General features: G+C 37.3%; 1 protein-coding gene across 1 annotated transcript; it reads left to right on the top strand.

The window, feature by feature from the left end:
- Nucleotides 1-126: 126 nt before the first annotated feature.
- Nucleotides 127-14,914, top strand: CSTF1 (cleavage stimulation factor subunit 1). The gene is made up of 8 exons (XM_026697466.2): nucleotides 127-242; nucleotides 1,117-1,241; nucleotides 2,958-3,176; nucleotides 7,580-7,775; nucleotides 8,879-9,156; nucleotides 10,270-10,467; nucleotides 11,116-11,506; nucleotides 14,252-14,914. The coding sequence occupies exons 2-8, from the start codon at nucleotides 1,122-1,124 to the stop codon at nucleotides 14,509-14,511; spliced, it is 1,662 nt and encodes a 553-aa protein (XP_026553251.2). The 5' UTR covers nucleotides 127-242; nucleotides 1,117-1,121; the 3' UTR covers nucleotides 14,512-14,914.
- Nucleotides 14,915-15,648: the final 734 nt, after the last annotated feature.

The raw sequence follows: 15,648 nt of genomic DNA, 5'->3' as shown, positions 1-15,648 counted from the left end.
AATTGCGTAGTTTCTCAAGCAACGGCAGGCGGCTTCTGACGGCGGCGCCTCTGCAGCTGCAGTCAAGCCGTGGCTGAAGAGGGCTGAAGGCTGCTTACCTGCCCGCTCTCGGACACACTTTTAGACGAAAGCCCCTGCCGCAAAGTTTGAATGAGGCAGTTCCTTTACATGAGTGGATACTCTTGAGAGCTGCTGCGGGTTACATATCAGCCATTGACACAGCCATGATTAGGACAGTTTGGGTGTGTATAATGGATCGATATCATTAGTCTGGTGCAGACCTTTAATTATAGACAGAAAAGCAGCAGGTTTGCGTTATTTTTTACTACTTAATAAAAAATATGGGCTGCCTTTGAGCACAAGGAGAGCCAAACAAGCCATGGATGGATGAGATCAACGCATGAGCGTTGCTGAAGGTCCGTTTTGGAATTTGTCACCAGTTTTGCAATTGTCAGAGGACTTTTGTGCTCACTGTGTGATCTCCCCAAAATGCAGCAAGAATAAAGGTAGAAGGGTGCAGTGTGACACTTTATAACACGCTGCAATTTTTTTTTAAAAAAGATGCTTGTGATTGTTCTGCATTTTATAATCCTATGTGTTTTTCCTCTATATGCCTCAACAGGAACAATACAAAGAGCCGGTGGGCTTAAAGACTGCAATTTTATGCTTTGTCACCAGTGTTAAGGCCAGCCTTACAAGTTAAGGAATAAGAAGGGTATGCATGAAGTATTTTTCCTGTTTATTTGAATATTAACACACAGTGAAATTGTATAATTTCTGAGACAAGCAAGAGACACTTTGCTACCAAGGAACCTTCCCTCTGAAAGCAAAAAGAGAGGGGAAAAATTGAACTATGTTGGATTTTCCAAAATAAGTGCCTCCAGTACAGTGAATATTGCCATTGTTTTATCATATCAAGTTAGCAGTTTTTCACTATACTCTAAAACAATTTTTAAAAGAAGTACCCATAAACTTAACAAAAACAAAAAAGATTCTCCAGTCCTTATGCTCTGTAATGGCAACATATTGAAAGTGTAGATTGATGTGTTCATTTATGAGGACAGTAAGGGACAAATTTCAGAAGTGTGAACATTGTGTGATATATTATTCTCTCAGAAAGAATGTCAAGTCGTCGTATCACTCCGCCATGTGACAGGCGGCAGCTTCCATGGAATATGACTGGCATGGGCTCACCCACTGGTGAACTGCGGCCAATGAGATTACCATTTCTTGAAGCCGATGTAAGTAGCATTGTTCTTTTGGATTAGTGTAATGGGGCATGCTGATGTGTAAACACCCTAAATATCGAATAAGATACTGAAGATTGAATGTAAGAAAAAGCCTGCTAGATTTATTTCTAAAACAAATTTATATAGCTACCCAGTTCACACACAGGCAGCTCCAGGAAGCGTACACAATTCTAAAAATCCACCATATAATAAATGCCCATTTAAAAATAAAAACTTCCCATTCCCATGGGAGCAACAACAGAAATCAGCCACTTGATTCACTTCGTCTCCATTCTTGGTCCCCAGGTCTGCTGAAAAACCATGGGTTTTTTTTTAGCACTTTTCGTAAAACCAACAGGGTGGGGGCCAACAATATGTTAGGGGGAATGATGTTGCATAAAAAGGGGGCCACCACAGAGTAGGTCAATGGTCAAACCAAAGGCTTATATATTCCCTTACTGTTATTCTACAGATAACCTCTGAAAAGCTTTCAGCAAGTCATGTTTCTAATAGGATCTTCTCTTTTTCAGCAAATTATAGTGAAAAGTATGCTGTTTAACAGAAGCGGTATAATGAATATAAAGCCTAATCCATGCACATCCCTGAAATTTTCCAAGACTGCAAACCTCTGGAGTGACTTGCTTGAATTTATCTACATTTAAATAGGTAGAGAATTGAGGATTCACCGCTAGACTTAAGTTTTCATTTTTCTCTCAAATTCAGATTAAACTGATTGGATTAGTGCCTTATTTAAGAGGATGGAATTTATTCCTCACCCTTTACTTTTCATTGTACATTATAAATATTACACAGAATCATAGTATTTCATAAAGTACAGTAAGTCCAAAGCTGGTGCCTATCAGATGTATTGGACAGACAATTTCCAGCATTCCTGCTGGAAATAAAACCTCCCGTGTATACCATACATATTGTTGGCTTAAAGACCTTTACAATGATATTTATATAATTTATGTAGCTGCCCTGTTCAAGCAACATGACTCTGGTTTTTGGCATACAAACTCCCTGAGCAAAATATACAACAGTGCATGTCAAATTTTATTGTATTATGATAGATTTCAAGCTTATATCCTGAATTAAAAATCTTGGACTAAAAAGGAAATAATTGTTTGACGTAACCTTTTACTAGGGAACAGGTTGTCCAAGTACACACCATTATTTTTTTCATATGAAATCCACCTCAAACCTTGACAGTTTGGACTCAGTGGTGCCTAAAATTTTTAACTTGTGTTTATATTGTGCAGACTGAATTCAATCCAGGTAAAAATCCTGGATCCAACATTTTTCACCTTCTTTTGGATGCTGCTCCTCGATATTTAACAGGATTGCTAGGGGATTTTTGTTGTTGTTGTTGCTGTTTTGTTTTTTGGTCAAATCTTGTCACTCGAACAGAAATTTAAAGAATTTTTCCAGGCACAAGGAAGCGATGCAGAAACGTTAAGTTTCTGCCAGTTAAAACATTTCTCACGGGCTTAGTTGCTCTTTAAAAAAAAAAGCCAGAGCAAAGGGTTAGGGTATCGTTTTCGAAAGGCCACAAGGAAGCCCTCCTGTTTTGCTCCCTTGCCTTCTGGGATGCCGGGCTCGATTTCAGCAAAGAAAATCCAAGTTCTGCTGGGCTCTTTTTATTTCAAGAATCGGCACGTTGCGTATTTTACGTACGGCGATCTCTGGCCCTTGCTGGGGGATTGATTGCTTTTGCCTCCTTTCCAGCTGCGGCTTCAATCGATGTGCGGGGCTTCGATGCAGCAGCCTGTTCGACGGAGCGGTCCTCGGGCCAGACTGCTGCTACAGCCGCCGCAACCGCCGCCCCCTCTGCCTCCGCCGCCGCCGCCCGCTCCGCTTCACCTGCCCGCCCAGTCGCCCCTTGACGCCGTGGGGCCCCCGGCAGCCGTTCTGAGCGGAGATCGATCGCGGACGAAGGACGGGCTCGTAAGTGTCGGATCCGATAGTTCCCGCGTCAGCCATTCGTTTTCTCGCACATGGAAGGCGGGAGAAGGTGGTGCCTCTCCTACGACGGATAAGCCTCTTGTCCTATCCCCGTGGCTATTAAGGCCGTCGCTCTGAAGGAAGGTGGAGCGCGATGGGACCAGAAGGAGTGGAATAGTTTGGTTGCTGCGATAAGGGCAGATCCTAAAAGACGAAAAAAGATTTTGATCGAAAGATCTCCGATCCTGCCTAAAGTGAACTCCATCCATCCTTGCAGTATATTACTTATCTAGGCCAGGATTTAATTACTATGCAGTTGTATAGACTAGGCTATACAGGTAGTCCTCCATTTGCAATAGTTGGTTCAGCGACCGTTCAAAGTTACAACGGCGCCAAATAATATGACATGATCCTGTGTGTTTTTTTAAACTTACGACCTTTGTAATATCCTCGTGATCATGGGATCAAAACTCAGATGCTTGGCAACTGACTAGTACTTATGGTGGTTGCTGTGTCCTAAAGTCACGTGAACACCTTTTGCAATCTTCTGACAAGCAAAATAGCAATAGTCCTTAGGCTTATATACTGTTTACAGAGTCAGCTTATTTCCCCCAACAATCTGGGTCCTCCTTTTAACGGCCTCAGAAGGATGAATCAACGTTGAACTGGTGAGAATCGAACTGCTGGCTATCAGCAGGAGTCAGCAGGATTAGCCATTAATGCGGCATTCTAACCCCTGCACCACTACAACTTAATCGGTGGGGAAGCCAGATTCACTTCAACAATCATGTTACTAATTTATCAACAGCAGCCATTTGCTTAACAACTGTGGCAAAAAAGGTCATAAAATGGGGCAAAACTCACTTAACAAAAGCCTGACTTAACAACCAAACTGTTGGGCTCATTTGTGATCGTAAATCAAAGACTACCTGTACAGTTCATGAGAACTGTGTGCAGCCTTTGCTGTGTGGATATGTGTAACTAATATTCAGGCACTTAACTCAGCACACCAAACTTCTCTAGTTCTAATCTTAATTTTCTGAAATAATGGAATTCCTCAGAGTTACAAAATACGCTAAATTATTAAGTAATGATAGTGGCTGTTTTTGCAGGTTGTAGAAGGTGTGACAGAAAAATAATAAAGTTACAAGCTTTTCAGGCTTTCCCTGCCACCTTTTTTTCTTTCTGTCCCCCCTCTGCCTCTCCTGTTACAAACTCTTTATCTCTGCTATTTTTGTTTCCCTCACTTGCATTTGAAAAGAAGTTTTCATTTTTCAAGAAAGGTTCATCAATAATCATAATAATCTCATAATTAAGCATGAGCACCTGACTCTCTCAAAATTCCATTTGTCACAGAGGTGTGACACTTGTTTTACAGTAGAAAAACTTTTCCCCTATCAGCTGTTGGATCTCACTCCCTCAAAAACATTAATAAAATCTCATGGATTTTTCACCTTTGAATCCCAAAATGTATAAGAATCTCTGTCATTCTATTGTTCAGTGTCCCTCTTTCTTGCAAATCAGGCACCCAGTGATCGATTGTTGAATAAAGTTTGGCAATTTTTCCTCTACATTGTGCTCCTTTCTTTGGCAAAAATTGCACAACAAAAGTTAACATTGTTTGAGTGCTGACATAAAATGTATTTGCACAATAGGCTAACCCCATAGTTTATTAAATATCAATTATAGACTCAACCCTGTTGACTGTTCACACAGCACACTGAATGAGAAATTAACAACAATCCACTGTCTGGATTATCATAGCATACTAACACTCCAAAAGCCAACCAAATTTAGCATATTATAATAATACAGTAACCAAACCACAAAGTCAGTAATATAGTTTAGCCCAGGGGTCTTCAAGCTTGACAGCTTTTAGACTTGTGGACTTACAACTCCCAGAATTCCTCCTCTAGTCATGTTAGCTCAGGAATTCTGGGAGTTGAAGTCCACAAGTCTTAAACTTGCCAAGTTTGAAGACCCTTGGTTTAGCCTAGCAAGCCATAAACTAAGACATTCCATCTCTGAACTTTCCATATAGCTGCTATGGTTCTTTAGTTCAATTGTTAGAATCCATTTTGAGAAGTGACTAGTATTACATCTTGGAACAAGGACTTAAGCAAATATATTGCCTTGTTTTTAGACAATATGTAGTATCTACTTTCTGCTCTTACATTAATGTTATATGTTTATGGAGATTCTCGGTCATCCAGGTCATGGTTGTCCCAAAGGTGCTTTTTTTTTTTCAAGAGGCAATTGGACTTCCTGGTTTTTCTTTGAAGACATTTTTCTTCTCATCCTAGAAACTTCTCCAGCTCTGACTGGATGGTGAGAAATGGAAGGATTTATTCTCTGCAGATAACTGGACATTTGCATTCTTTTAGCGGATCATTAAGGTTACTTGGAGGTTTATCTGTGTTCTCAGAGTCACCTGAGTAGTGCAAATTGATGTCCTTGGAACTGTTGAAAAGACTGTTGTAGATTGAAGATAAATAGTGTCTTATCCTTCCCCCTCTGTTGAGAGAGGGCTGTTCATGGCCTTTTTAACCCAGCTTTCAAGCCAACTGTCCAAAATATGGACTTTGTTGTCTTCAAAAGAGTAGCCTATGTCTTTTAAATGCAGATGGACTGCTGAATCTAGTCCTGATGTGTTTGTTCTCCATGTTGTCCAAAGCATTTATGAAGTGTTTTTTTCATTTCCCCAATGTACAGACTTGCACATGGCTCATTGCATTTTACTGCATATAACACGTTGCTCAGTTTCTGTCTGGGTGTTTTTATCCTTGGGATGGACAAGCTTCTGCTTTAATGTATTCTTGGGTTTGAAATGTGCATGTGCTTCCTTGATGTGTTTACATTCTTTTTTTTTCCCACCTTTGCTGGTAGGCAGGCCTTCAGCTTGGTGATGTAAGGTACTGACGACTCCCATTTTGTGCTCCAGTGGGTGGTGGGTATCAAAATGTAAATATTGATCTGTGTTAGTGGGTTTTCTGTAAACTTCATTGTTAAGGCTTCTTAATGTGTACTGCACAGTCCAGGAAGGCTAGACTATTTTCCTTAACATCTTCCCATGTCAGTTTGATGTATCTTGGTACAAACATATCAACTCTTTGTACAGATATATCAAATCCCCACTGGAAGATGTTAAGGAAAATAGTCAAGCCTTCCTGGACTGTGCACACTTCAAACCCAAGAATACACTAAGACAGAAGCTTGTCCACCCCAAGGATAAAACACCCAGACAGAAGCTAAGCAACGTGGTGTGTGTGTGTGTGTATATATGAAATACAATGCAGTGAGCCATGTGCAGATCTGTACACTGGAGAAATGAAACAATCACTTCAGAAATGCATGGCACAACATGGAGAACAAACACATCAGGACTAGATTCAGCAATCTATCTGCATTTAAAAGACACAGGAAGTGGGCTTTTGAAGACAACAAAGTCCATATTTGCACAGAGAGGATTCCTGGTTTGAAAGAGGGATTAAAGAGGCCATCTAAGTCAAAATTGAACAGCCCTCCCAACAGAGGGGGAGGGAAATGAGCTTATCTATCTTCAATCTACAATACCGTCCTTTCAACAGACCCAAGAAGGCTGCATACCAGTTTGCACCACTCAGGTGATAGATAAACAATGTGACCTTAACGACCCGCTAAAAGAATGCAAACCTCCAGTTGCCTGCAAAGAGTAAAAATCCTTCCATTCCCCACCATCCAGTCAGAGTGGAAGAAGTTTCTGTATGAAAAGCAAAACATATTCGAAGAAAAACTAGAAAGTTCAGCTGCCTCTTGGGAAAAAAAAAGGTATCTTTGGGACATTAATGGTATGTTTTACAAATAATTCCTTCTCTTTCCTTTATTTAATTGTCAACGAGGTTTCTAAATACTCTAAAGTAGGTGCTGGGAGATAGTTTTAACTATGTAAATTCTTTTTAAAGAGTTCTTATTAATATAATTCTTATATCCAAGCATCTTTTTCCTGCCACTGTGTCCAATTTAAAAAAATAAATATCAGTTTATTATTAGACTTGAGTGCAAATAGCTTGTAGGTAAGGTTGCCTAAAGGCCTACTGCATTTTCTACACTAGGTAAGTTCCCCTGCTTGAATCATTAATAGAAATCTGTCTTGTCTTCAGTACCTAATGTGTAAAAAAGGGAGGAGAGTTTTGTGGTTGCAGTCTTAACTCCTCTCTGATTAGAAAAATCAATATTTCCTTTTCCTTTGTAATGTTCTATCATTACTCATATATTTTATACTTGTTCATATAAAAGTGTTTTTATATGTACTTTATCATTCTGTTTGGAGATATTTTTTTCCTGAAAAACAGAAAATTAGATACATGGTGGGTCTTTTTTTTTTTTTCATTTTGTCACACATGTAAATAATTTTATTTTTGCTCTAGACACCTGGAAGGCAACCCTTGTTCACAATGTATAGACCAAAAGTAAGCCTTAAAGACCGACAACAACTTTACAGGCTTATTATTAGTCAGCTGTTATATGATGGATATATCAATATTGCTAATGGTCTGATAAATGAAGTGAAGCCACAGTCTGTCTGTGCACCCTCTGAACAACTGTTGCATCTTATTAAACTAGGTAAGTTGAAACATCAGTAAACAAAAAAGTTACAGTAATATCATTTTATGTGATCCTAAATTTGGTTATAGTTACTTCCACACTGAAAGCCATTGTTTTAATATGGCCTCTCCCACATACCATTAATTAAACGTCATGGCTATGCAGAGATTTGGAGCCAAAGAGCAAAATGTAATTCACTTGTAGGTGTCAGAAAAAGATGCAGCTGCTTAAGATACTTCCCAATGGTTCTATATATACACTCTGCATTCATATGAATCTGAACAGCTAGCTTGCTTATTTGATTGATTGACTGACTAATCCACCATCTCACGTGATTCTGGGCAGCTTACAATAAAATAGACAAAACAAAAGCAATGCAAAAAGTTAAAACTCAAAGCAGCCAGGAATCCTAAAGCCCACCATTAATTTAAGCAAAAGATTGGCACTGTCAGACACCCAGGGCACCGGACTGAAGCAAATCTTTGGTTCTGCCTTCTAAAATAAAGTTGAGCAACATTCCAGTCAATTGTCCAGTAATGGTGTAATTCTAATTGACTTTTAGAGCATTTTCTGAGGTGTTAATAGCCTTCTGACTTTAAATGGTTGCCGGTCGAGCTGTCTAGCTGTAGTGTTCAAAACTATACATTGATATCACTATAAAGGTACTTTCCTTTTTCCTACAGTTTGGCACATTCCCAGACTTCCTCTTTTATTGGTTTAAAATGTTGATTTGCGTGGAAATGAATGACATGCCGTGATTTGTACAATAAAGAGAAGAAAGTAATTGACTTGTGGGAAGGAAAGAGCACACAAAGCACATTGTGCTGGTATATTCTAAAGCAAGACTTAGCTTTATGTTTGAATCAAATCAATGCTGGGAGGCAAATCCTTTTTATTTGATAAGCATTCTGTAATCAGCTTGTCTATAGACATTAAAATTCTATGCATTAACTTTATACTTACTATGTATTTTATAAACTTTCTGTAATTTGTAATCTACAGTTATTTTGATGCAGCCTAAAACTGCATTTGCTTCTTGTACAGCCATATGTGGTACATTATTGAGTCAGCTTCTATTTATATTTTTTTAAAAAAAAGGTTTGGTGTGTTCTCTCCTCCAGGAATGGAAAATGACGATAGTGCAGTTCAGTATGCAATTGGACGCTCTGATACAGTAGCTCCTGGAACAGGAATTGACTTGGAGTTTGATGCAGATGTACAGACTATGTCCCCAGAAGCATCTGAATATGAGACATGTTATGTCACATCTCACAAAGGACCATGTCGTGTAGCTACGTACAGCAGAGATGGACAGTTAATTGCTACAGGATCCGCTGATGCATCGATAAAAATACTTGATACCGAAAGAATGTTAGCAAAAAGTGCTATGCCCATTGAGGTAAATATTGAAATAGTATCAATCCATATTGTTGCTTCATCTCTTATTTGATCATCTGCTGTTCTCATAAAGAGAAAGTGAATTCTACATGGAGAGACTGTTTTTCAGAATTCAGGCTCCAGTTATTTAATTTAAAAATACATATTTTCCTTAGAATTCAGTGAAAAAGTCTATAAGTTTATATAAAAACTATAGCAGGAGGTACACATAATTGTGAATGGATTGTGTGGATTGTCTTTGTTTAGAGTGTCACTTTTGCTGGGGGTGGGTAGGAAGGAGCTCACCTCTGTTCGCTTTCTGAATTTTAATCCTTTTGGTAATGTATAAACAGAGTCTTATTTTTTATCCATTCCCTTGTTCCTTTCACCTTATTGCCATCCAGTTTTGTTTATCACCAAAAATTCTTTGTCAGAATTGGATTGGATTCTCCATTTGGATTCTCCAAAATGGAGAATTTTGATTTACAAAGCTTGTTTTGAAATTACTTAAAATATGCTCTGAACTTACCCAAATGGTAGCATCTAATAGCTTTTGGCTGATTTCAGAATCTAGGCAGAATTGGCCATAATGGTATTTAGATCTGGGAATTCCAGGACTGTTGACTTGACTGGAAAATTGAAAGATACCCTGGAAGAAAGCAATAATAAAATGCCTGAATAACACTGTCAAAAAAGCTGAATGGATGTGTCAAGATTAATTTGATAAATATTATAGCTTATGCTCTGGGAATAACAGAGAAAATCTCCCCAAAAATAATTTCTTAAGGAAAATAAACCCCATATGTTTTATTGAAATGCATTTTAGACAAAGTGCATTTCTGAATGTGTGAAATAATCGTATTTTGTATTATTTAGCATATAAACCATTTGCACATGGTAGTAGGTGGGCTGCCAAGATTTTACAATCTGCCATGTGAGAGTTTAAACGTATGTTTCAATTTCTTTTCCTATAACAGGTTTGTAACAGCTTACTTTAAATAATTGTTAGGCTCTGTGAAAAAGTGCTGATCCACTATGTTGCTGTTGTTTTTTAAACTCTTGCAAAACAAATAACTTGTGTGTTTACAGATATTTTATTTCATACATTTAAATGCTGTACTTTTAATTTTTACAGGTTATGATGAATGAAACAGCTCAGCAGAACATGGAGAACCATCCAGTTATTAGGACTCTTTACGATCATGTAGATGAGGTCACCTGTTTAGCTTTTCATCCAACTGAACAAATCCTTGCATCTGGATCAAGAGACTACACTCTTAAATTGTTTGACTACTCAAAACCATCTGCCAAGAGAGCTTTCAAATATATTCAGGTCAGGTTCTCTAATCATACATTTCTAAGAAATATCATCATAAGAAACTTAAAAAAGATTTGTCTTGCTGGTGATACTGCATATAATTTTTAGGTAGAAGGACATAAATCATGCTTAATGATGCAGCTTTCCAGACAGTTTTTTTTAGTTCTTAAATGTTGGGTCAAGCATGATAACAAGTTCTAAACTGTAATTTATTTTAATACTTGGAACATTGAAAATTAATGAAAGAAAACAGTGAGATAATTGGCAAAGACTATGTTAATGTTTTTCTCTCAAACTTTTTTTCTACTGAAAGCTTATCATTACCATCCAAGCTGCTTGGTGGGAAAATGTCTGTTTTCTATAATCAGTATCCTTTTGTTTGAAACCTTAAAAAAGATTTTTTTAAAAAATAATAATCATGTATTTTTAAAGAGAAAAATAAGATTCTCTCCCCCCTCCTTTTTCCCCCCAAATCTCTATCAAATGCGTACTTGTATTCTGTCTTATATTATGTTTGACTTCTTCAGATAGCAGTGTCCTCCTCTAGATATGAATTCATTTTAAAATAGATATATCTATTAGCATAATGGTTTGATATTTAGATATATTACGGTTGTAGGATAGCGCACTCTAATGTTAATTTTTGAATTTCCAATTAAACAGGAAGCAGAAATGCTGCGCTCTATATCTTTCCATCCTTCTGGGGATTTCATACTTGTTGGGACACAGCATCCTACCCTGCGGCTCTATGATGTAAATACTTTCCAGTGCTTTGTATCCTGCAATCCCCAAGATCAACATACAGATGCTATATGCTCAGTTAATTACAATGCAAGTGCTAACATGTATGTAACAGGCAGCAAAGATGGATGCATCAAATTGTGGGATGGAGTTTCAAATCGTTGTATCACCACTTTTGAGAAGGCGCATGATGGTGCTGAAGTCTGTTCTGCCATTTTCTCTAAGAACTCCAAGTACATACTTTCAAGTGGAAAGGATTCTGTGGCTAAACTGTGGGAGATATCAACAGGAAGGACACTAGTCAAATATACAGGTGGGTGAAAACATTTCTGAACAATATAATCTGATTTTCTCTGGTTTGACTTTTGTCATGAATCCTGTAAGTAGTTGTGTGGACATACCTGGATTTTAGCAATGCACAATACAAGCCTTGTTTGGTAATCACAATTTTTCACTTGCCCAATATGTGTAAAATTAAATTACTTCGTGAATCTGGAGCATTTTGTTTTACATCAGAAAAAAAATTCAGTAGTGCAGTGAAATTTTCTTTGTTTATTCTAAGTAACTGAACAATCTAGTCCAGAAAGTATTTTATAAATGACTTCAAACATTTTTTCCTGTTCTAGAATTGTATGAGTTAATGCTATTATATATACATAAGTACAATAATTTATTAAGTAAACCAGGGGTGTCAAACTCAAGGCCCACGGGCTGGATCCAGGCCTCAGGGTGCTTAAATCTGGCCCATGGGGCCAGCCTGGAAATATCAAGGGACGGCCCACGATGCCTCGGGTGGCTAAAATGGGCCATGTGCGCACACCCCGGTGCCTCATTTTCACCCTCCATGGCTTTCTGCAGCACTCTGCCAGCCGGAAAACAGGCTGGAAAACGGCCCAAAAATGGGCAACACAGCCTGTTTTCGGCCAGCAGGATGCTGCAGGAAGCATCCGCCCCACCCCTGCCACTGGCCTGCAGAGGAGAACTACAATGCTGATCTGGCCCTCGAAATCCAGTTTGACACCCCTGAAGTAAACCATAAATTAATTAGGAGATTGGGAAAATTTGCAAACCTTCCAGGAGTGTACTTTGTATTTCTGAATTACTATTTCCTTCGAGGGCAAATATTTTTAAGAAAAAATCCTGGATAGGTTCATGCATTAACACATATGCTTCAAATAATACTTGATATTAAAACGAGGTTGCTTTTTCATAGTTTGTCATTAAATGCAATACAAAATGTAAGCTTGGCATTGCTCTGCTCAATGCTTTTTTTCCCTTCACCTTCATTGTGAAATATTTTTTAAAAATGTAAAACTCCTGAAAGAATAATCAGACGTCATTTAAACAGATCCATCTTTTGAGATTATCTTACCATTTCAAATTTCAGTTTATAATATATCAAGCCAGCAGGGTGCAGCAAAGAGTTGACATGCTGAATTGTTGGGTGTTGCTATACTTCTTTTAACAAATAAAACTGAAGAACTTCCTTTATTATACATGCTCTATTTGCCATAGATCCAGACAAGCCAGCTGCCTAACAGAAGATGCATAAGAAACACGACCCTACCCCATTCTAAACCCACTCTCACTAAGGCTAAACTGGGCTTAAGGCCATCCCAGTATACACTGTCATGAATTGAGTGGAAACCACTACTCCCCACCCCAGAAAATTCCTTTGTATGCATTAGTAATTAGAACATAATGTATCTAATGTATTATAGTCTAAAAATCTATAGGTTCCTTATATAGTGATTATTTTTATTTAGACTTATAAAGCCATCTGATAAATGACTCATATATGTAACATTGGTAGTGTTTAAATTCAAAGAAGCATATTTTGGCTCTTTTAGTTCTCTGGAATATTGAAAGTTGTTAATAGAAATTTAAGGACTGATGCCATACTCTATTGTAATGAAGTCGACCACTGAGTAAACAAAACTATATGTTGTGTGTTGTCTCTCCATTTTTTGTAATTAGTTCATTTAAGTCTAATCCTTTCTTTTAGGTCTAATTCAATGAACTAAGCCTTATTTAATTAAACATGAATTAAAATTGAATGATAAAATTACATGTTAGTTCATTGTTTTACTGATATAAACTAGAAATGTTTTTGAATACTTATATATTAAACTATTAAATTAAGAATCCTACGGGGGAAAAATTACAGCACCATAGTCTATAAATAGGTGCTAATATTTTGGTATATGCCTTACAAAATTGAACATTTGGGAAATATATATTGTTCTCTTTCCCATCTCATATATATTCATGGATTTCACAGGGGGGTTTTTTGCACAGAAAGCAATCCAGTTTTTTCTTTTTAAAACAAAATCAGATATAGATGAAAAGTAGCATATAATCTTCCCTTAACAATACCAATTTCCTTAATCAGTTAAAAACAAAAGCCAAATTCTGGCTATTTTTCAAAAGCTAAGTCAGTATGATGTTCCTTTTGTATTATCTTCTTTGGGGAGTTAAACTATACCTCCAACGGCCTTGTTTCATTCCAGTCTTGGAATAACAGCTGACTTGGAATTATAGCTGTTCTCCATTGTTTGTGATAAAATGTTTATAATACAGGAAATTTGCATCCTTTTACACTCAGGAGAAGGTTTGAAAGATTAAATTGAGCTTGACTGCTGATGCCTTCATGGATATGCCAAGGTAGTTTTCATGGCAGCAATAGATAAGTGGCTTACTATTGCTTTCTGGATTATTATGTCAGTCTCCCAGTCTGGCCTACAGCTTTAGTATTTAGAACAGTCTTCCCATCAGGTACCATCCAGGCCTGATTCTGTTTGGCTTCTGGATTCAGTGATGGTCATATGAGAAATGAAGTCCTTTTTCTAAGTACTATGAATTTGGAGGAGCATATACACCTGCTATGAACTAGTCTGGACTTCGGGAAACACTGAGAATTTTCTTTTCTGTGAACATGCTTGCTAACCTTACTAATGAATATGTTGTTGTTTATTTTAGGTGATTTGACATTCTTATTGTTAGGCTTTAATACTTAGAAATATAATTAATTGTATACAATATGCTGTTAAACCTGCAGGAGCTGGCCTGAGTGGACGCCAGGTTCATAGGACACAGGCTGTTTTTAATCACACCGAAGACTATGTGCTCCTTCCCGATGAAAGGACCATTAGCCTTTGCTGCTGGGATTCACGAACGGCGGAGCGAAGAAATCTTCTTTCCTTGGGGCATAATAGCATCGTTCGCTGCATTGTCCATTCACCTACAAATCCTGGATTCATGACTTGCAGTGATGACTATAGAGCTCGATTTTGGTACCGAAGATCAACCACAGATTAAAACAGCAGTTCTGAAATGCTTGCTCAAATTTTATTCCATTTTCTTTTACAGATAAGTCTGTTTTTATTATGATTTATTTAAAACATTTGAAATTGAATCACCTGTAAGAAAGAAACAAGCTCTACCTTAAGGGAATTTTTTAAAGTTGTGGTCTTATATTTTTTTTTAAAAAAAGAACCTGTAAACCTTTTTTTTTTCCTTAAATGTACAAGTCTGCCCATTTTTACTACTTAAAGTTGGTCTTTTGTTTTTGTGTTTTTAACAAAACATTTAATAATCTTTATTTCCTTGGATATAATTGCCTAGTCCTGACATGTAATTTTATACTATACTTTAATGTTTGTTACTCTTTAGATGATTTACATCTGCTAGCCTACAGTTCTCTTATTAAAACTGATTCTTATAACAGTGTGGCTTTGTTTTCTCAGAATTAACCATTTCCTGTTTCTACGTCATAATCCCAAATAAGGAACACATATTATGACTACAAAATACATCTAAGAAGTTCTGGTTAATCACGTGCCTTCTCTGAGCTAAGATTGGTTTGTAGGTGAAATTTCATCACTAAACTATACATAATGGACAAACTGCAAATTGGAATTTAATCTCTTCTAAGACTTGAAATGAATGATATGCTAGGAAAAACAGTATGGATAATTAAAAACCTATTAAACATATCCATCATCATCTCCATTTATAGATAAGCTGTTCAGGCACCATAAATGGGTGAATAGGCTGCAATAAGGCATTTCTATCCATTGAGAAATATTTGTATGGTATGAAATTTTGCTCAGTAGTATATACTAGGACATAGTTTAGTAAGATGCAATTAGATTTCAACAATAAACACATTTTATAAACCACAATGGCTAAGTTCACAGAAGGTGCTAAATTATACAGTTGGCTTAGTGCAAAATAACATTTGAAAATGGGCAGTGAAACCACCAATACCATTCTCAACTTCGCAACCTCTTGCTTTTAAAACTGTCTTGAAAAAAGTAATTTTATTCCTGAGAAGCACTAAAATAGACTTATTTCTAACAGGAAGTAAACCTGTTGAATGTTGTGTAAACAATTCAGAAAGAGGAAGGGACTGTCAGGCCTATGAATATTTGGGGTTACAATTCTCATACTTGG

The sequence above is a fragment of the Pseudonaja textilis genome, chromosome 3 (genome assembly GCF_049901715.1).
Source record: "Pseudonaja textilis isolate UNSWEBS1 chromosome 3, rPseTex1.2, whole genome shotgun sequence".
In the NCBI taxonomy this organism is placed as follows: Eukaryota; Metazoa; Chordata; class Lepidosauria; order Squamata; family Elapidae; genus Pseudonaja; species Pseudonaja textilis.
This window is presented reverse-complemented; position numbering and strand designations above follow the sequence as displayed.